We start from the raw sequence: 23,346 nt of genomic DNA on the forward strand, positions 1-23,346 counted from the left end.
AATCAATAAATATCAAAACTGCCAAGGAACTCATTTTACTGCGGATGCTCACTGTATAGATGAGGAGCATAGCCGCTGTGGTGTAAGCGCGCCTTCCTTTGCATCCAGTGCGCTGCTGGGCTTCACGCAGAAGAAAACATAGGAGGACAGGTGTTACTTTAAGAGCGCGCTGGAAGTTGTAACCCGAAGCCTCCTCCAGCGCCAGGCCCCTAAGGGTCTGGAGGCTGCACCCAGCCGGGCGCGCAGCCGGCCAGAGCTCCCCCGGGGTCTGGCTGGCTCCTACTTCCAAAGTTGGAGCGCTCCTTGGTGGGAGGGGGCGGGGTGGACGGTGGGTCCGTGACGTCACTCTAGAGAGGAGATAAAGCGCTCTGGCCACAGTGGGTGGAGGACACTTCCCAGGGGCAGAGTGGGCGGCCTGCTCAGGGACACGCTGCTCAGTGCACACGCTGCGCTCACTCCTTGGGAGACGAAGTGCCCCCACCCGAGGCACCATGCCCCAGAACGTGGTCCTCCCGGGCCCTGCGCCCTGGGGCTTCAGGCTCTCCGGGGGGATAGACTTCAACCAGCCTCTGATCATCACCAGGGTAGGTACTTTCTTGCTTTTCTGGACAGCCAGGGCTCTGGGGACCTGTGGAGCTGAGAGTGGCAGGTGAGCCCCGAGGGCGCCCGGGGTGGCCAGCACGTGGCTCCAGGGGCGCCTGCACTCTGTGACCCCGGCTTGGACCACGCAGAGCAGCTGCAGAATCTGCCCTGTGCATCCTCTCGGTCCCCAGAACCTGTCGGAGGAGAGAGGAGCGCGTGGTTTCCCTGGACTCCGAGAAGGCCAGGTGGGGAGGACTTTCTCGCGCTCCTTCCATCGCCAACGAAATGGGATTCCACGGAGGGGACCCAGAAAACCCCACACAATCGTTTGTCTCTTGGCGCTGCACTCGCCTCAAAGAGTTGTTCTGGTAAACTCAGGGAGGCGCTCTTCACGGGGCACAACCTGGGTTGGCCAAATCAGAACCGGTCCTATCAGCCCAGGCAAGGAAAATATTAGTAATGTGTATTCCTGGGTTTCCAGGCATTTTCAATAAATATTTTCCGAAGCTTGAAACTTGGCTTAGGAATTATGGTCTATAACTCAAACTACAAAGAGAACTTGTCAGATAGTTCTCTTACCTGATGGAAAGTAAGCACCGGCTGCACAACCCTGGCAGCAATCGCCTCCGAGTATCACAGTCAAGTTTGCCTCACTTAGTGCTCTCAGGAGTACTGCGTTGGAAAGGAACGAAACAGTAAAAGTGAAACTACACAGTTCTGTAGTTAAAGTCTAAAATATTTTTCTCCAATGTTAGCTTTTGTCTTCTTAGAAAATTACCATTATTTCAGTTATGCCATAGAAAGAATTTAAAACCTAAAGCATCAGCCTCAGCTTTCAAAATAAACTTTTATTTTCATTAAATTCTAACTTTAATATACCTTTATGTTCTCTCTGCTGCGTATATGATGTTGTATAAATATATACTTTATGAAATGATTCATTTAGAGATTTTTGAACAAGATAATGGCCTTTTCAATTCTGTTCTATTTATACAGATAGATATGATTTAGGAAACAGTCTTTTTTAAAATACAAATTTTCAACATATGTATTATACAGACACATTTAATGAAACATCTTAAACTTTGTTTCACACAGCATATAAGCTTTGTTTCAAAGCATATAAACATATATGACATATGTTTTGTTTGAGATGTGAAAACTTAACATAGCCCCCAAAAGTTTCCTAAGTAAATTAAGCACAAAATCCTTGAGTGATCTGGACCAAGTAATGCCTTTTATGGATTTACCAGAGGAAATAGTTTTCCATTATCTCCACCAAGAAATATTTTTAGTTTCTGGTGTATAATTTTCCTTTGTTTATGTTAAATGAAATAAGTGTTTGAATCCTAACAAAGGATAACTCATATTTATATTAGCTTGCAAAGAGATAAAGTATTTTGTCACAAAATCCCTTAAGGATTCATAAAAGAAATACCTTGCTATTAACATGGAACATGCCAACACAATTAATCATATGTTTAAAATGTTGAGCTCTTTGAATTAAAAACAATATTTATTATAAAGCAGTGCTCTTACAGTTCTGAAATAGTACTAAAGACGCAATTGGTAGAATATTTGACATAAGAACAATTACCATTTAGAAAGGCGATTTTTTTGTGTGTGTCCTTGATTCAAGACTATTTTGGGTCACTCATTTTGACACTGAACTCAATAGCGCCGCAAGACCATGTATGATTATTTCATTTGATCATGCTTTCCACTCGCATCCATTTATTAAAGAGATAAGGTAAGACTAAAATTTATATCCCAAGTGTCCCCAAATCAAAGACTATACTTAGTAAGCTCTTGTTGAATGCATACGCACCTGCATTTTTATACCCTGGTGAATGCCTAATTGAGAATATTCCTATTGAAATTATAAGAATACTGAAAAAGACTAAAGTGTCTTACTAAATATAATGATCAGTGTTATAAGGTATCATAATTATTTACTACGCTTATAGTTTTAACCATAATAAGTATGATTATACATGTGTTATTGTGCTGTTTATCATGTCCTGTTCTAAGCTCATGATGTTTATTATACAAGCAAAAACAAAAACACAACACAGCTGCTGTCTGTTCGATTCAGGCTCCTGGTGACCCTGTGTGCGTCAGAGTAGAACTATGCTCTGGGGCTTGTCAGTGGCTAACTTTTTTTTAAATCATTTTATTGGGGGCTCCTACAACTCTTATCACAATCCATACATATATCCATTGTGTCAAGCACTTTTGTACATTTGTTTCCCTCATCATTCTCAAAACATTTGCTTTCTACTTGAGGCCTTGGTATCAGCTCCTCATTTTCCCCTCCCTCCCCCCTCCCCCCGCCCCCAGAACCCTTGATAATTTATAAATTATTATTTTGTCATATCTTACACCATCCGACGTCTCCCTTCACCCATTTCTCTGCTGTCTATCCTCCAGGGAAGAGGTTATATGTAGATCCTTGTAATCTGTTCCCTCTTTCTCCCTCACCTTCCCTCCACCCTCCCGGTATCGCCACTCTCATCACTGGTCCGGAGGGGTGCATCAGTCCTGCACTCCCTGCACCTCCAGTTCCCACCGGCACCAGTGCACATCCTCCAGTCCAGCAGGACGGATCTCCACCGAGCTCCGGGCATGAGCTACTTCTCTGGCAGCCATCTCCCCCCCCACCCCAACTCCTTTCCTCTCATTCTTAAATGCTTCCTCCCTCGCCCCACCATAATGATCCCAATTCTACCCCACAAATCCGGCTAGACCAGAGGATGCACACTGGCACAGATAGGATCCGGAAACCCAGGGAGTCCAGGACAGATGAACGCCCCCAGGACCAGTGGTGAGACTGGCGATCGGTGGCTACCTTTTCAAAGCAGATCACCAGGCCTTCCTTCTGAGACATCTCCGCGTGGACTCGAACCTCCGATCTTTCAACAACCAAGTGGGTGAGCCATGTGCTTCACTCAGGGACCCCTGGTGTGCATTAACCCTCTAAACTCTCACCATCCTCCGAGGAGAGTAGTACTGTGTTGTTCCCTTTTTGCAGGTGAGGAGCGTGAGGCCTCAGGTGGCTCACTAACCTGCGCCTTGATATAGAGCTACCACCCGGTGACTCGGGGATTGATGGCAGATCTGCCCCCTCTAACGCTTGCATTCTGAAGTCATCAATGTCAGAGACCCCATTTCTTGTGCTGATATTTCCAAATCGGCCTTTGATGCCACCTAGACCATCAATTAATCCTACTGATTCTGTCCTCTATATCTTTGCTCCTCCCTTCTATTTTTTTGTTCTCCTACCACTGTCCCTATTTCAAGATTTCATCTTGACTTTTGTCCTTGCTCTCCAATTCATCCTGCAAACTCTTACTAGACAGCTTTGAAAAATGCAAAGTTGCATGTCTCTCCCTTGTTTCCCAAAATTCTTCCGTGGCATCACCAGTTTATAGGACACAAAGTCTCTGATCTTTAATACAGCATCTGTGGCTGTTCGCTGCCTATTTCAACTCCTGTTTCCAACATCATTTCCTCGCTTCCTTTTCGCTTACTCACCCTTCCCTCCTTTCAACTCCTCCACTGGATGACTTCTGATTTCCCCAACATGTCTTTGCTTCTGCTGCCATGGTCCTCAGAATTCTTTTTTTTTCCCTATAAAAGCCCAGGCAATTACCACCCTCCAACCAGTTCCCTCAAAACCACCATTTCATGCAATTGATCACTATCGCTTTGACCCACATGCTCTCCTGAGGACTTATCGGCATTCCACAGATGTCTGAATATGCTGATCCCACCAGATCGCGAGTCCCTTAGGACAGAAACTCGCTACTTTGAGGCCCCTTTCACATGACTTTCTTATAAATAGATGCAGATGGTGATCTGAAAAATATTTCACAATAAAGAATAAATGATAATTATTTTAATGTTAGTTGACTCACCAATTTTAGAGAAATTCTTAGGTATATGAAGACATGAAACCTTAGTAAGAATTAATGCCAGCAAAAAAAAAAAAAAAAGACAGAAAGAAAACAACCATAAATGAGATGTAGGCATCAAGTCAACGGAGTTGATTTTTAACTGTTAGGCATATCCTCCCTTCCCTGGCTCTGGCTCTGCAGATACAGAGGCTACCACCAGGACTGTGATCTTCTGCTCCACCCAAAACCATTGAAATGCAATTCACACAATGAGGACCCCAAGGAAGTGTTTACAATCAATCTGGTCATATGGGCAAATCTTTTTATCACAATGCCACGAGGGCTCAGCATTCTAAAATCAAATTGGACGAGGGTTGTGAAGCACATATTTGGAGGAAGGCAGTCTCTGGGAAATACGTGTGACCATCTTTGTGTGATACGAAATTTCAGTTTGGGGTGGTCAGCTGGGAGGGGTGAGGCTGTGGCTTCAAACACGATCCAAATCTGAGGTTTGCATCTCTAAGTGAATCCCTTTCCTTCTTGTTGCAAGTAGGTGCTGAGGAGTCTATTTCTTTAAGTTCTTGGACCACCCAGAAGGTGAACCAACTCTCATATCCAAGTTGAAGATTGTTTGTGTTTTGGCAAATGGTCTAATTTGGAGTGATTTGTCTGCACGCTAGAAAATGATAGCATACATCTGATGCTCATATATTCTCTTCACTTGATTCCTCCCCCCACCCCCACCCCTTTCTCCTTCCTCCTGACTACCCAGAGCCCACTCTTCTTGTCATGGCACTCAAGATCAAGATCATTGTAAGTAAGAATGCTAATTGAACGTGAGTACCATACATGCTAGTGTATCCTTGGGGACACATAGCAACCCCAGCGTGCAAAGTAGGACTGAGCTTCACAGGCTTCGCAAGGCTTTGGGAAATGGGATTTCTCATAATTGTGATCCATGTCGTGCAGAGCGCCTCTTCAGGGTGCACTTGCCTGCTCCAAGCATTTTTAGTCTTAGTATAAAAATCCTCTCTCTCTCTCTCTCTCTCTCTGTCTCTCTCTCAACATTCCTTATACCTCCCACAGTATGGAGGACATTCGAGATGCTTCTGTGTTTTAAATTAGTTCTTTCCCCCAAATAATAGACTTAAATCAATAAAAGGTATTGTTCAGGGGTACTTGTTATAAATATGACTGTTACAGTACCTCACCTAGAGATTCTGATTCTGTACACCTGGGTGGGATCTGAGAGCATTTGCTTCCAACAGGGGCCCAGGAGATCTTCATGATCGGGCAAGTTTGAAAGCATGGTGTCAGGTAATTAATTACAGTATTCTTTCCAGTGATAGCTCTAGAACTTTTGATTTCTGATACCTTTACGAACCTAAACAATAACAAATTAAATAATTTTTCTATTATTCTTTTGAAAAACATGGTGACCATAAACTGCCACCAATCATATGAAGTAATTCATTAAGTTGCCCAGGACGTCACTTTCCTCAGATCCACAGTCGGTGCCCATGAAGGCAGCAGTCACAGAATCCACTGTGTGCACATTTTTACAGAGCTCACATGAAGTGCCACTTTAGGGATTAAGGTATGCCTGACCCAAGCCAAGGCATTTTCAATTGCCTCAGAGCATGCAAAAGCTAGACGTTCATGCAAAAACTAGACAATGAATAATCTCTCCTGAAGAAAGATTTCTGCCGTTGAGTTATGGAGTTGGCAAAGATTATTGAATACATTATGGACTCGCACCTACTTTGGGCATGTGGTCGGGAGAGACCAGTCCCTGGAAAGGACATCATGCTTGGAAAAGTGAAGGGGCAGTGAGAAAGAAACAGACCTTCAATGAAATAAATTGGCACAATGGCTGCAACAATGGCCTCACGCTTGTCAACAATCGTGAGGAAGGTACAGAACCAGGGAATGTTTCTTTCTGTTGCATGTAGATAGGGTCACTATGAGTCAGAACCAACTTGATTGGCACCTAACATCGACAATTATGTGTTAGTCTGGGTTGACTAAAGAAACAAATTCAGAGATATGCATGTGTATAAGAAAGAGCTTTCAGGGAGAGGGACATGTCTGATCAGAACACACAGGAGCAAATGAAGAGGGAGGAAGAGAGTGGAGCACATCCTGGCCCACCAAGCATTGAGGACAATATCCCTGCTCAGAGCAGCCAATGCATAGAGAGGACCATGTGGCTGGCCCCACTATGAGACACGACATCCCTCACTGACCCATATCCCTACAGGGGACAACACTGGAGACGCAGTGCAGGAATAACATCCAATCTGACCCCGCCACACCGAGGCAAAACACTAAGGGCATGCAACAGAACAGCAAGGGGAACAGAGCAACAAAGTCCCCAGGGAATACCAAAAATAGACTTTAGGGCTAGAACCTGGCACACCATTAGACTTGACTGGAAAACACTCCTAAAGGCCAACAAACAGACCTTGAACTATTTACAGGCTTTTCTTTTTTGTCATTGGATTTGTTGTTGTTTTGTTTTCTCTTCTTTTATTGCTTTGTTTTGCACTGTCTTGGTTTTTTTTTTTTTTGCATACTATTATCTCTGCAGGTCTATCTAGATAAGACAGGAAGGATAAACAATCTGAAGGAGAAAACAACAGACCGATGGTTCTGGAGAGACATGGCAGAGGAGGAGGGAGGGGAAAGAAAGTGGGCGTTAACAAATCTGGGACAAGGGAACAACAAGTGATCCAAAATCGATGAAAAGGAGGGTGTAGGAGAGCTGGTAGGGCTTGATCAAGGGCAATTATCTGAGAGCAATTATCAAAACCCACATGAAGGCTGAGCATGATAGTGGGACAAGAGGAAAGTAAAAGGGAATAGAGGGAAAAACCAGGAGGCAAAGGGCATTTATCGAGATCTAAATACAAGCATGTACATATATAAATATATTTATATATGACAATGGGGAAATAGATTTATGTGCATATATTTATAGGTTTAGTATTAAGGTAGCAGATGGACATTGGGCCTCTGTTCAAGTACTCCCTCAATTCAAGAACACTTTGTTCTATTAAACTGGCATTCCATGATGCTCACCTTCCTGACACGATCGCTGAAAACAGAGCGGGTGCATAAGCAAATGTGGCAAGGAAAGCTGATGGTGCCCGGCTATCCAAAGATACAGGGTCTGGGGTCTTAAAAGTGTGAAGATAAACAAGTTGCCATCTAGCTGAGAAGCAACACAGCCACATGGAAGAAGCACACCAGCCTGTGTGATCATGAGGTGTCGAAGGGATCAGGTATCAGGCATCAAAGAACAAAAAATCATATCATTGTGAATGAGGGGGAGTGCAGAGTAGAGACCCAAAGCCCATCTGTAGGCAACTGGACATCCCCTTACAGATGGGTCATGGAAAGGAGACAAGCCAGCCAGCGTGCAGTACAGCACTGATGAAACATACAACTTTCCTCTAGTTCTTTAATGCTCCCCCCCCCCCACTATCATGATCCCAATTCTACCTTACAAATCTGGCTAGACCAGAGGATGTACGCTGGTACAGATAGGAACTAGAAACACAGGACAGATAAATCCCTCAGGACCAATAATGCGAGTAGCGATACCAGGAGGGTAAAGGGAAGGTGGGTAGAAAGGGGGAACCAATCACAAGGATCTACATATAACCCCTCCCAGGGGGATGGACAACAGAAAAGTGGGTGAAGGGAAATGTTGGACAGCGTAAGCATAACAAAATAATAATATTTTGTAATCATCAAGTGTGCATGAGGAAGGGGTGTGGGGAGGGAGGGGAAAGAAAAGGAGAAGATTATCCCAAGGGCTCAAGTAGAAAGAAAATGTGTTGAGGAGGGTGATGGCAACAAATGTACAAATGTGCTTGACACAATGGATGGATATATGGATTGTGATAAGAGTTGTACGAGTTCCCAATAAAATGATTTTTAAAAGAAAAAAGAAAGAGTTTTGCATAAAAGCAATTGTATATTAAGGAAACATCCCAGCCCAGTGCAGATCAAGTCCATGAATCCAATATTAGCCCATCTGTCCAATACCAGTTTACAAATTCCTCTTCAGACTCACGCAACACATGCAATGATGCCAAATGCAGGAAGATCACAGGCCAGTGGGTGGAAAGTCTTGTGAATTCAGTGGTGGTGGAGCATCTTAGCACCGACATGGGTCTCCATGTGGCTCATCCAGCTCCAGGGCTCTGGCTCCATCACCCTGGCTCCATTTGACTTATCAATAGAAATGTCTGACAGGGAGTGTGTGTGTGCTGCCTCCCAGGAGGAAGACAGGAGTTCCCAGAATCCTCAGGAGAAGGCCCTGCCCACACAGAGGCCTCATTGGCTATGACCTGATTGACAGTCTAGACCCACCCCTTTGCGCAAATTGATAGGAGATTATGTAACTCTCACAATCTATTAATGGAGAAAAAATTATTTTTGTGATTAAACAGAATATAAATTATTGGACCCAAATTATATCATTGGGTGCACACTTCCATGATATGATCGCTGAGGACAAACAGGTGCATAAGCAAATGTGGCAAAGAAAGCTGATAGTGCCCAGCTATCAAAAGAGATAGTGTCTGGGGTCTTAAAGGCTTGAAGGTGAACAAGCGGCCATCTAGCTCAGAAGCAACAAAGCCCACATGGAAGAAGCACACCAGCCTGTGCGATCACGAGGTATCAAAGGGATCAGGTATAAGGCATCATCAAAAAAATAAAAAATCTTACCATAGTGAATTAAGGGGGAAATGGAGAGTAGAGACCCAAAGCCCATTTGCCGGCCACTGGAGATTCCCTCATAGAGGGGTCTAGAGGAAGAGATGAGTCAGTCAGGGTGTGATGTATCACCGATGAAGAATACAGCTTTCCTCCAGTTCCTAAATGCTTCCTCCCCGCCCCACCCACCCCCCACTACCATGATCCGAATTCTACCTTGCAGGACTGGATAGGGCAGAGGTTGTACACTGGTGCATATAGGAGCTGGAGGCACAGGGAATCCAGGGTGGATGATGACTTCAGGACCAGGGGTGTGAGTGGCGATACTGGGAGAGTGGAGGGTGAGTGGGTTGGAAAGGGGGAACCGATTACAAGGATCTACATGTGACCTCCTCCATGGGGGACAGACAACAGAAAAGGGGGTGAAGGGAGATGCTGGATAGGGCAAGATATGACAAAATAATAATTTATAAATTATCAAGGGCTCATGAGGGAGGAGGGAGCGGGGAGGGAGGGGAAAAAGGACTTGATGCAAAGGGCTTAAGTGGAGAGCAAATGCTTTGAGAATGATTGGGGCAGGGAATGTACGGATGTGCTTTATACAATTGATGTATGTATATGTATGGACTGTGATAAGAGTTGTATGAGCCCCTAATAAAATGTTTAAAAAAAGAAAAGAAAATCAGGTGGGATAGACTCAAGATCAAAAAAAGTTATTGGACTAACTTAGCAGCAATGTTCTGATGACTAGTCTAAATAAACTAGGTAAACCAGGAAAAAGAGGAGGAATCAGGAGTCCTCTCCCCAATTTTTCCCTCTCTACACCCATTTTCCTTTCACATCATCTTCCTTTTTTGGATGTCCCAGGACAGCAACTGACAGGAGTCAGAGGTCAAGTCTGACCAGCTCACCAACACCTTCCCTCACTGCCCTCAGAAACAACAGTTCCCAATTTGGAAAAAAACAACAGCTGCTTCAAGACCTTTCCTGCTCTGAAAACCAGGGCAGTCTTCCTTGTTCCGCCTGCCTTTGAGAATGTTGTGTGGTGGTCACCAGTATGGGGAGAGTCTTGTAAATGTACAGTTTTGCATAAATATAAGATAGTGTTGCTTTTAATATTGGAGTTAATAGAATTTAGTGATGTTCAGTAGCTAAGTGAAGAACACCTTATGTTTCTGTTTGAAATTTAGACACTTAAACACATGTACTCCTTCCCTCCAGAGTCATCCTACTCCACACTAAAAAATGAGTGTAATGTAACTAAAATCTATGTAAGTATATTAGAAAAGCTAACTGATGCTTTAAAAGCTAGCACGTTGAGCCATGCTGTCTCATGTATGAACACTAAGAAAAGCATTCTAATCTTACCGAAAACCTCACACCTATTGCCATGAAGTCAATTCCTGTTCATAGTGGCCCTAGATAGGATTTCTGAGGCTTTAAATTTCTATGGGAACCGCTACCCTCATCTTTTTTCACGCAAAGCAGTAGTTGGTTCTGAACTCTGATCTTGTGGTTAACATTGCAATGACTTCCCAACCATGCCACAAGGACTCTTATTCTAGTCTACGAAATTTCAAAATAGAAAGCACTGATTGTGACAAAATACAAAACTAAAACAAACCACTGCTGTTGGAGTCATTTCTGACTCATAGTCACCCTATGGCCCATGGTAGAGCCCCCAAGGGTGGCCGGAACTGTGGAGAATACCTTGTCTCTCTCATGGAGTAGAGTTGTTGTTGTTAGGTGCCATCAAGTCAGTTCTGATTCCGAGTGACCCTATGCACAACAACAAAACACTGCATGGCTCTGAGTCATCCTCACAAGTGGGTTTGAGCCTGGCAGCCACTGTGTCAGTCCAGCTCATTGAGGGTCTACCTCTTTTTCACTGTCCCTCCACTGAATCAAGCATCATGTCCTTCTCCAAGGACTGGTCTCTCCTGACAATATGTCCAGAGTCTGTAAGATGAAGCCTTGCCATCCTTGCCTCAAAGGATCACTCTGCCCATATTTCTTCCAAGCCTGGTGAGTGTCTCCTTTCGATATTCTTCTCCAGCACCACAATTCAAATGCATCTGTTCTTCGACTGTCTTCCTTAGTCAATGTTCAGCTTTCACATGCATATGAGGCTTTTGAAAATACCACGGTTCGGGTCAGTCACCTCAGTCCTCAAAGCAACATCCTTGCTCCGCAATCCTCTAAAGAGTTCTTGTGTCTGATTTACCTAAGACAACACATTTTTGTTTGTCTATTGGCTGCTGTTTCCATGAGCCTTGACTGTGAATCTAAGAAAGACAACATCCTTGACAAGTGCACCATTTTCTCCATTTTTCACAAAGTTACCCGTTGGTTCAGTTGTGAAGGTTTTTGTCTTCTTTACATTGAGTGAGAATGCATGTTGAAGGCTGTAATCCTTGGTAGGTGGGTTCAAATTACAGACAGTTCGCTAGCTGCCCAGTGCTTAACTGACTACACTAACAGAGCGCCTTTGACAAACTCCAGCCAGAGAAAATTAAAAGTTTATGATTATTCTGTACATGTTACATTTGGGGTGGAAACATTTGCTTTTTTGAACAGTTCTGGGTCTGATAAACTATTTCAAATGGAAAATGCTGTGAAATGTTTCCTAAAGGCTTAAATGTAACTCAATTTTGTTTACCAGCTTCTAACAACTGTCCTTACTGGAAAAAAAATGATCATGATCATTACAGTGAGATGATAGAAGTAAATAAAGTGAGTATTATTAAGTAGGTCAGTGATGAGGCTGAAGATTTAAGACACAGGGCAATTTATTATTTAAGCAATTATATTTATTTGAATGAAACTTGACTATCCCATAGAGAGCTACACAGTTAAATAAAATAGATACTTAGAAAAAACAAAGAGAGGGGAAAGTAAATTAATGAATGATCCTCAAGTAAAACATGAGGAATAATCCAGTTGATTCTGGAACAGTTTGGAGTAGAATCATCCAGTGTATGATTCTACCCTAAATAATGGGAACTTCCAAACACACACATACACACACACACAAATAGGTTTGTATTGATATCCATCATCTTTTGGTATGTAGCAACTCACTTTTTGTGTTCTATACACTCTGGTTTAATTTGTCTTTTCATTCTTTTTAATCAGTTAGTCATTGACTCCCAATACTGCTGTACACACTTGACACATGGCAAATAAGCGTACTATTTTATCAGCCCTTGAGTCTCATTGAGGAGGCAGACAATATGCAAGAGAACAACAAACATGAAACTATATATAACGGAAATTAAGCTATAACGAGGGAGACTGCTGAGATGGGGGCTGGAGAAGCTGGTTCTGATGGGGAGGGAACACTCCTTAGGATATTACATTTGGTGCCAGAGGATAAGAAGGAGTAACCAGGTGAAGCACGAAGAGAAACAATGAGCAAAAAGTGGAGGTCCAGAAAAATTATTTTTAACAACAGTGTCTATACAGCTCCAAGAGGGTATGAGGTTGCCCTATGTGAAGAATGAAGAGGAAATTATAATGGCCAGAGCCCAGTAAATGCGGGATAGTAAAAGTAGTTTAAAATTATTTTAGAGCTGTAGACAGGACCAGAACAACTTATTAAATAAGTAGTTGGAATTTACCCAGACAGTTTGGAAAAATAAGCTGCATGAGAGAAAAGATCTGGTGAGCCCATACAAATTAGAGCCAAGGAAACCCTCCGGGGCCATTTGAGTTTGTCGAATGGGTTACCTACGTGTCTAAATCAGCTCAACGGCTCACAAGGACAACAGAGTAGTGAAAAGACACATTGCTTGTAACCGAATACTCAACACTGTAATAACTACAAATTCCTATTTTCAATTTAACAACCATCTTTTTTCTATATTGTTAGATATGCCTATCACCCCCCCCTTTTAAAAAAAAGGTGAGGTTTTTATAGCCTGTATATAATTGGATTTTGTCCTTTTACATAGCTTAATAATATCTGTTCTCTCATTGATGTGCTTAGACCATTTATCTTTAATGCAGTCATTGGTGTGATTTTGTGAAATGCTATCATGTTACTAGCTGGTTTCTGGTTGTTCCATCTGTTCCTCAGTCATGGAAAAGCGACTACAAGTGAATGCAATTCCCCTCGTAGCTATGATTCCCAGGGGGTTTGTACTCGCATGCTAATTGACATGGGGCTGCAGCAAGTGATCAATAAGTTTAGCTGGAGACTTCTCACAGTGAGTCTGGTGGCATCATCTGGTCCCACAGGTGAGTGAGGCTGTGGCCAGGTCTTGGAGGCTTCTACAATTCCTTAGATCTCAGGTTAACTGGTTGCCCTGTGTTCTCTGAAGAGCTCAAGAGAAAAGGTATACTAACTTAGTCAGTTATCTGGCTTCTTGTTCATGCAAAAGTGGTCCTTTTTCCAGTTTTCTACATCCTATGGAAGTAAAGATGAAATTTTCTAAGAACAAATGTTAGGACAGATTCAATTCAGTCTTTCAATGTATAAAGCTCTGTTCCTGAATTAAACAAACAAATGAGGAAATCATTTCAGTATAAGGAAATAAAATATGATTTAAGCATTGAGTTAACCCAAAATATCAAAAAACAAACTCGCTGCCATCGGAGGTGTTTTAAAGCAATAGAGATGCTCTCAAAGAAAAATCCAGGTAGCAATAAACAAAATTATTCAATATGGCGGGGAAAGCGAGCCAAACACAACTGATCTACACAGAGAGAAATGCTGCATTTTAAGATGTAAAACATTAAAAACCTTATACCGTAAGCTGACATACGATGGCGGGCGTGAAACTAGCTATTGAAGGGTGTTGATCTTAAGTGATGCCCTGTTTTCTTCCAGGTTACCCCAGGAAGCAAAGCGGCAGCTGCCAACCTGTGCCCCGGAGATGTCATCCTGGCTATTGACGGCTTTGAGACGGAGTCCATGACGCACGGTGATGCACAGGACAGGATTAAAGCAGCAGCTCACCAGCTGTGCCTCAGAATTGACAGGTGCTCCCTAACTGATGGTGTAAGAATAGGATCTGTTTTGTAGGAGAACTTGAACCAAAACTATAAATAGTTTCATCCTCCCAGTGTGTTGGACTAGCGATCACAAGACTTAGAAATTTCACTGACTTTGTTAATGCCAGTCACTTGGTCTATGCCTCCTTGAAGTCAGTCTAGTCGTTGTGGAGAAATTATCTGAAACTCTCAAAAATCAACATGCTTAAAAAGAAAGTTCTGAAAGACATTATTTTTTCTGTACTAGCCTACTTCATAGACTATGAAATAGAAGGGCTTCCAAGAGTTGGTGGAAAGGTTTCACTGTCTTTTCATCCTATCTTCTATGAACTTTGGGAAGCTCCCCTCATGTTTTAAATGTAGTGGAGAATTGAAGAGAATTTAGAAAATCTCCTAAAACGTAACTGCTAATATCCTACCTGCCATTGGCTGTTTTGTACAGAACTCAGCCCAGAAGAATCTTAGGAGCTACTGAGATATTTTCAGCCACAAAGATTATTAGAAAAGACGTCCTTTTCAGGAGTGATTTCATCTGAAATGGATTCATAAAAACTACTCATTTGCTTTAATAACCGGCTATCATGGTGCTATTGTATTCACATTGATCCCAAGTTCCCCTACAGTGGTCCAGAAGGTGCATCAGCCAGCCAATCGGATATTTCATGGGCGAAACGAGCTCTGCCCTGTCCGTGCTTAACTTGTGTTCGCTCCCAAGCACAAGGTCCCTTCGAAACCACAGGGTCCCAAGAGATGCAGGAGAAGGAACGGCTGGAACAGATTTCCTGGAGGGCAGTAACAAGTCCATCTGGTCTATCATTCTTACCTCCCAGCTGACCTGGGTAGAATAAGGGGGAAGTCAAAAAGACCTAGAGAGTTTGCCTCGTGGTTAACTGCACAGGACCACCTCCATAGTGCCCCCCTTCCTCTACGGTTCCCATGTTCAAAAGAGACCTACTTTCTCCAGAATATCACAAGGTCCTCTGTGCGATTTTGACCCATGAGGGGGAAATTAAGACTGTAAGGTGAATCGAATATGAAAATACAGAACGATGAGCAAAAAATGAAATTGCTTTAGCTTAAATTATTGAAGGCCCCCCGGAGGAGGAAATTAGGGCGCAGCATAACTAGCAGCAGCATTAGAATTCGGCGCTTAAGAAAGTTCTTTTATTCACAGGGCAGAAGCTCGTTTATGGTCGCCACAGGTATCTGAAGACGGGAAAACGCATCCTTTCAAACTCAACTTAGAGTCGGAGCCACAGGTACGGACCTTGGTGCTACGATACCCACTTACAGTCCCAGTAAAAGATCCTGCTGGTGGCCCCCAGGGGGACGCAGTGGCCAACATACAAACTGGAGCAAGCTCCTGGTGTGACGTCATTATTGGCCTTTCCTTACTGAGGCTACTGTGAAATACTCCTGGTTCCTCATGTAGGAGAGAGGGTGGGGCAGACGGAAAGACAGACAGGAAGGCAAGAGGGAAGGCGCGTGCTTAGGCAAACATCTTGTTCACAGACAAGTACGTTCTCGTCCGGAAGAATCCAGCTGTGTCTACGTACAGTCACCTTATTTTTCATGTGTTAGCATGGCTTCCTGCCAGATGACTGTGAGGTGTGTGTTTCAAAGCAAAACACAGTGCAGTCCCCCGTTTGAAACAGGTGTTTTTCATGAAAACATTACTGAGAACTCCAGTCCCCCGAGGTTTGTCCTCTAGATTTCACTTTGTAACGTTCGCGTCTCGTTTCTGGCGTCCTGCAAGCTGCTCTGTGGGATGAGCTGGGTACTGTGTTACCAGGATGGTATTCTGCCCATGCCGCTGAAGGGGTTCCCTTCAGGCAACTCTATCTAATGAACAAAACAAATCTGATCATCTGATGTTTATCAGAATATGTCCGCTTTCAAAAGCTTCAAGACCAACATTAGATGAATCTTCACCTGCGCTGCGCTAATGAAGAAAGAGTTTCAGAATCTGTACATAGTCAGAAACCCCCCAGGTTTATCCAAAAAAAAAGAGATCCAATATGCTTTCTAAACAATCTGTGCTAAATTTACCAGGTATTTCCAAACTATGGATGGCTGACATATTTTTATTTCGCAAAAATAAACTGAAACTACATTTATCATATAACCTGTGATCTTCCCGGATGTGTCCTTCAAATTTTACACTCACCTTCCCTTCCATTTTCTTCTCTGGCAAATATGTTTTGATTTAAAAGCTTGCTGTCAAAGGCAAAGCTCTGCAGAAGCAGCCTGCCTCGTCTCTTTCCCACAGAGGGCTGAGAGGTTTGAACCTCACACCTTTCGGTTAGCGGCTGAGTCCTTAACAACTGTGCCACAGGAGCTCCTGAAGTGCATGTAACGTAACATAAATATGTGTGTCTCCTTCGGCTTCTCTGAGATTGAAATAAAATAAGATAGGAAGGAATTTGGCCCTTGGCTTTGTATTCAGAGCCCACTGGGCTGCAGGGGCTTTCCAGTGGCTAATTCTTCAGCAGGGAACTGCCTGGACGTGCAGTTTCAACAGCCCTGGATGAGTGGAATCACCGGCCTCAGAGTTACCAGCGGAGGGCAAACTCTTTCCTCCACCCAAAGCATAGAATTCCTCAGCTCAGGGGTCAGCCTCACTGCCACCGAGCTGATTCCAATGCCCGGTAACCCCAGATAGGACAGAGTAGGGCTGCCTCCTTGGACCCCCAAGGCTATCCATCGTTATGGGAGCCAAAGGCTCACCATCCACCCAATGACCCGTTGGTGGGCCGGAGCTGCTGGTCTTTGGGTGAGCGGCTCAAGTCCTAACCCATGTTCCGCCTGCACTCTTCAGCCCGATGGTGAAAGCGCAGACAAACGTACAGTCCTCATCTTTGTGCACTGTCCGCCAGAGGACCCGGAGGTAGGATGCAGCTATCGTCACACTTGGAAAGCTGCTTTTCAGAAAACACAAGATAGTTCTTTTTTAAATAACTGTCTCCGGTCCCATATAAAGCAATCTTGCCACGGAAGATTGTGATCAAGCGAAGAACTTCCATGCACAAATGGAGTGTGGATTTAAGTTGTTTATATCTTCATTTTTACAAATAGCTTTTACCTGCACTGCTTTGGTAACTGGAAGGCCGCCTACACCGAACAAGCCCTCATCATTTTCATCTCCCCAGGCTGCTCCCCAGGGTGACACGGAAAACACGAAAGCAGACCACTGACGACGCACTGCTCTTGAGGCTGGCTTCCTTGCCGTTTGATGGGGGGTCTGAGGGGAGAGGGGGCTTTTCATAAATCCAAATACGGTGACACGCCATCATCTGCTCAGTGTGGCCCGAGCAAATACGTGATGGCTTGGTTTCTTTTTCTTCCCTCACTCTCCTGCCATACTGCGCCCCTTCTTTTGCCGTAGACATGTATGAATCAGGGAGAAAATGCTGTTTCTCTCTCATCTACCAATGGCCGCAGTCTTTGAGTTGGGTTTTTCATCTGTGGACCACTTCCCCAAGTAGGGAGTTAAAAGGCAAATTCTCTTTGAGTGCTATCGCCGCAGAGGTCAAGTTCAGGAATGGGGGGGGGGGCGGTCACAGAAGCCGCATTCCCCCTGAGGTCCACAGAGTCTTGGCAAGTTATTTAGCCTTTACTCTGAGAGCGATCACATTTGGTTCATCGAAAGTAAAACAATGATTCTTTCAAATAAGCTCCTACGATTAAAACAGTCTGTTTTAAAATGCATTAACTTATTGGAATGATTGTGTGTTTAATGAATTCCTGAAAGAATGCCTTATCTAGATGTGTCCGGGTTGGATCAGCGCAAGAGCTGAACTATATTGACGGCTAAATAAATTATTTACTGGTATTATTTCCAGGGAAACAAAAATTAAAAAGGAGTTAAACTGGAACAGCAGACTTCTAAGTGGTTTTGCCTTTGGTTCCATTTGGCCAGCAATGGTGATGTAAGCTTTGGATAGAAGGCTGACTCGCTGTGCCATGCGTCCATGGCCTGTTTGCCTTTGGAGTTTACGCATCCATGTGCTTTGGGGAGTGGCTGTAACAGCCCATAAACTAATGCTTTGCAAAGCCTAATTATCGATGCTTAAGGCGTGTATTTAAAATATCTCTATTTTTATTATCTGAGTGGAAAATAGACATTTTGCTTTGTTTTGCTTTTTAGAAAATTGCACATTTTTAGCAATTGCACATTTTTGCCTGTGCAACGCTGAAAATGACAAGCTGATTAATTAGTACGCTGCTACGTAGGGGTGCTACTCGGAGCCGTTCGTATTCTTTGCAGCGGTGTCGCCCATTTACTCAGCGGTCACTTTCCATGTGTACTTATCACTTTAAGGCCAGGGAACAATAAGACACTGATTATTTTTTTCCAGTGAAGTCATTTTATGTCAACTAAATTTTTGTCAATTAAATTCTATCTACCAAGATATTTAAGGTGGGATATACTTTATTTAAAGAGAAAAGGGAAAATGCTAGTTTTCACAGAATTTGAGACATTCAGTACTGTCTTATTCACTCTCAATTAGCCTGAGGATTTAAAATCCATCAAAGCTAAGTTATAATGCAATTTAGCCTTCAGTCCTCTTTCAGGTGGAAAAGAAAAACTGACAATGCCATGACCACTGTCATTACAATAATGTCTAGTTCGCTTTTTTATGCCATAGTAATGTTTCAGCCTACGCCACAGTCAGTTCAACTTCCATATTAAATTAACTAAATCGATTGTAACTCTTTGAAATTGTTTGACTCTATTCTTGTTCTCAGCAGTTTTTAAAGTAACTTTCCTATCTTATAGTGGCAACCATGTAGTCATTAAAACAACAAAAAAACAAACTTTCTGCCATTGAGTCTATGCCTGTGCCAACCCATAGCAACCCTACAGAAGAGGGCAGAGATGCCCTTGTGAGCTTCCAAGACTAACTGTTTCCAGGAGTAGAGAGCCCTGTCTCTCTCCTGAGGTAGTTACAGAATCAGTGACATCACAGTGGACTCAATCACGCTCTAGAGCTGCAGGCTGCATGTTATTCCTCTCAGACCTTCCAACGCAGGAAGCTGTTCAGATGCTGCCAAAGGCTGAGGGGTGGTTGCTCTATATGGCCTCACACGTGTTCTGGTACCACGAGATCTGGGGCAGCAGGATTCAGAACCCCGGGCGTCTGTACCCACTTCTTCGTGGCCATAGCCATTTTTCCTTCCCAAACAGTACACTTTTCCAAAAGGAAGCCTTACTGGCGAGAATACGTGTGTTCCTGCTCGATGGGAACCAAATGATAGCTTTTGTCCCTTGGGTCCCCTCTTAGCAAGTCATCGGTGTTGGCTGCTATAAGAACCCTGGGGTGAGGGTGGGGGTGGGGTTACCCTGGTTAGAAGACTTTAGAAGGGAAATAGACTCTTCTACAGAAAAGTACCATCCACAATGCTCTCATTTGTAATGACAAGAAGAACATTGCAAGATCTTGTCTTTCTTTCTTCTTCTTCTTTTTATTTTTAATCAAAATGATTTCTTTCCAGGCTACATTTCAAATCATCCTAAATCAGCGGTTCTCAACCTCTGAGTCGTGATCCCTTTGGGGGTCTAATGACCCTTTCACAGGGGTTGCCCGATTCATAACAGTAGCAACATTACAGTTATGAAGTAACAAGTAAAATAATTTTAAGGTTAGGGGTCACCACACATGAGGAACTGTATGAAAGAATCGTGGCATTAGGAAGTTTGAGAACCACTGTCTAAATGTTTGGTCTATTTAATATCTGTGTAAGGCATTCGGAGCGCATTTAAGAAGTAAATGAAATTGATGTGAATGTGTGAGGGAAAATACTTTTATAAAAATTTATTATTAATTCTGCCAACTGGAAAGATTCAGAAAGAGAACTGGCTCGTGCACATTTTAGCATTTGCTTCTGGTTTCCTTCTGTTACTTAGAAGAAGAAAATTGAATGGCTTCTCAAGAAATTCTGAGTCTGTGTAAAAACGGGAACTGTAATAATTACAGGATTTCAGATCATTCAGGCATGTTTCAGACTAGAAGTTTAGAACTTTGACATTGGGTCCTTTTTGCCAAGCAATAAAATGAAAATCACTTGAGGAAAGCATTGTGTTGTTAGCTGTCTCTGAGCGCTGGTTAGTTTTTCTAGGACCAAAACAGACATTCAGAGTTCTTTAAACATACCTGAAACCATCAGATTAGAAAGCAGGTTTAATAGAAATAGTATTCCTACTTTCCTAAAGAAAGAGATCTGAATTTTTATCAGTCCTTTTTTGAGATGAGGGTGATAACTCAACACAAGTTAAGTGTTTTTGTTTTTGTCACAGGTACAAAAGAAAAAAATAAATAAAAATAAACCTGGATTTTCATAACAATTCGGTAGGGCTAGTCCTAAAAGCTCCTTCGTTCCCAGGCAGAGTTCTAGTTCCTCATTTCTTAAAATGGGGCCAACTTTATTAAGACATGAATAGAACAAAAGGAAGTCGATGTGAGTTCTACTTGAGAAAATAGTATCATTTTTTTCATGCACCAAAATCGCATTTCTGACACAAAAATTTCAGTATTAAAATGTATCAGCTGGGAATTTCTTGAAAGGGGTGGGGCTGGAAGTCCACAGGGGCCAGGTCTGAAAAACCAGGTTCGGGTTGTCTGATCATCACCTAAGCAAGGTCACGTCCTCTGCACGGGAACACAGGGTAGATAATGGGGCACATGTCTGAGGAGCAGAAAATCCTAGGTTTATTCCTACCCTGCTCCTCCTTTCACCACAGAGCGAGCCCCCTAGAAAGCAAATGATGCCATTCTTAACAGTAGTGATGCTGGTGTTTTGCTCACTAATAGCTTTGTTGTGCTCTCTGTGGCTGTGTGTGTCTTGTCTGCCATTGTACAGGAATTCAAACCCATTGGTGCCGCGCACAACAGAAGGGCTCAACCTTTTGTTGCAGCAGCAAACATTGACGACAAAAGACAGGTAGTGAGCGCTTCCTATAACTCACCCATTGGGCTCTATTCAACTAGCAATATCCAAGATGCGCTTCACGGACAACTGCGGGGGCTCATTCCTAGCTCACCTCAAACGTAAGTAACTGGACGCTCGGTGGTGGCCACGATGTTCTGCAGCCATGATGACATGCTTTCTTTGCGTTCAAAAGCCCGGCTCTTGCTGTTTCATGTTGATGCTCACCCAATGTGCATTTCCAAGATAAGCGTCCAGAGTGTGGTTCTAAAGTTCTGGACCCAAATCAGCCAGTTTGAGAGGAGAGGGGGTGAAACAGAAGCACTTGTTCTCCTTCTGTCCCCCTCGCAGCCAGGTGGCTGTTTGGTGGAAACAGTCGCACGATGAAAGTCCCGTTCGTTTGTTTTCTCTTTAATGTCTATCTATGAACATATCCATCCCCCACTGAGGACCCTTTCTAACTCTTTATTTTTACAGGATGTGAACTACTTTGAACACAAGCACAATATTCGGCCCAAACCTTTCACAATCCCAGGCCGAAGCAGGTCATAAACGCTGACATTGTGACGTTTGCAGTGCATGCTTCCCCCGTTGAATCCTTACTAACTGCCACGCACAATAACAGTGAGGTGTTTGGAGTGACTGCTCATTCTGGAGCGCTCGCTTTGCACAGAGAGCAGCTGTCAGGCCCAGGCATGAATATTGACGGGATTATGGAGCTGTGCCACTTGCTGCAATCCCGGTGTGTATTTATAACGAATGCCCTGCTGTTCCGGGGATCTCCTCCAGAGTATGATGACCTCCGGGGAGCCCGGCCAGGGGCAAGGAAATAGGAACCAGCCCAGAGAAGGAGGAGAGCAGATGGCGCCTGCGTGGAGACGCTGATCTCCACCTCCACCACCTCCCTGGGGGGAAATCAGTATACAGACAGAGTAGGAAAGAAGTGAGATCGCTTGGTTACGCTCTTGGAGCCACCGCCATTAGATCGTGTGGAGTCGATGACGGCCCGCCTGTGGCACAGCAGAACTGTGCTTCATAGAGTTTGCAGCGGGTTGGGGAAGTGGATTACCAGGTCTTTCTTCCGTGTGCCTCTGACGAAACTTGAAATTCAACCTTCTTGGTTTGCAGTCACAGAGGTTAACCTTTTATACAACCCAGGATAGCGGTATACAGATTGGAATAATAGTAAATAAGCTCTTAATTGTTTTCCGCGGATCGGAGAAATGAGTCATCTCCAGATGACCCATGTCGAGTGCTCTAGAAATTGAACCCCAACCTAAGAGGGAAGAAATGCATGCCCTGTATTGACACCAGGAAAGAATGACTTCGGGGAGCCTCCTACCCACTCCTCTGACTGCAGCTCCATCAGTCAGCCCCAAGGGAGGACAGGGTGGGGAGACTGGATTGATCCCAACTGGTTATTGCTGGTGAGTGTTGATGAGTTGATCCCTGTGTGACAGTGTAGAAACACCCATAAGGTGCTCTTGGTTGGATGTAACATCTTCAAGAGGCTGATCGACAGGTCTTTCCTCCCACTGAATCCTGGATTGGGTTCAAATATCAGCTGAGAACTTCATAACTCGTGGGAACACTGATTAATGGTCCATGTTAGATGCCCCAAACCATGTGTCCTTTAAAACCCAAACCCACTTTAAAACCCAAACTCATGGTGACCTTATAAATAAACCAGATGCACAACCATCAAGTTGATTCAGACTCATAGGACAGGGCAAAACTGCCCCATACGATTTCCAAGGTGGTATTTACAGATACAGATACTGCCCCAGCTTTCTGGTGAGTTTCTGCTGAGGCTTCAAATCACTGATCTTTTGGGCGAGCAGCTGAGCACTTTAAGCCCTGCACCTCAGGAGAAAGACCTGATTCAAAGTCAGACAGAAGTCTCAGGTATGCTTTCTGTTACTCTCCTAGTACTCAACCACTTAACAATTGTAGGTGGCAGATGCATTCTCCAGCTTGTCAAAATGCCTATTTCTCTTCACGGTATTATTCCTGGCCCGTTTTCATGTGGGACCCTCCCGGCCCGGTGGAAGTTTGGGTTTATTTCATTCATTATTTCATATCTGGTTTTCATTGGCAGTCTCATTCAGAAGCTAGAGTCAGGGCCAGAGCATTTCCTCAAGACAAGACATCCTCCCAACTCTCCACAACCCTTTCTTCCTCCTCCTGGTTGCTGCCAGGCACGTTTCCTGTGTATTCT

General features: G+C 43.7%; 1 protein-coding gene across 2 annotated transcripts in view; it reads left to right on the forward strand.

Annotated features, from left to right (window-relative positions):
- Positions 1 to 368: 368 nt before the first annotated feature.
- PDLIM3 (PDZ and LIM domain 3) overlaps positions 369 to 23,346 on the forward strand; it is a 32,480-nt gene continuing 9,502 nt past the window's right edge. Inside the window, exons 1-4 of one of the 2 annotated variants that reach the window (XM_075556808.1) lie at positions 369 to 584; positions 14,038 to 14,189; positions 15,376 to 15,460; positions 21,606 to 21,673. In XM_075556808.1, the coding sequence (XP_075412923.1) occupies positions 492 to 584; positions 14,038 to 14,189; positions 15,376 to 15,460; positions 21,606 to 21,673 (398 nt within the window). In that variant the 5' untranslated portion in view covers positions 369 to 491. Of the gene's footprint in view, positions 585 to 14,037; positions 14,190 to 15,375; positions 15,461 to 21,062; positions 21,251 to 21,605; positions 21,674 to 23,346 lie in introns of both variants that reach the window. The other variant, XM_075556807.1, reaches the window with a different exon arrangement.

This window comes from Tenrec ecaudatus, chromosome 8, assembly GCF_050624435.1.
Source record: "Tenrec ecaudatus isolate mTenEca1 chromosome 8, mTenEca1.hap1, whole genome shotgun sequence".
NCBI lineage: Eukaryota > Metazoa > Chordata > Mammalia > Afrosoricida > Tenrecidae > Tenrec > Tenrec ecaudatus.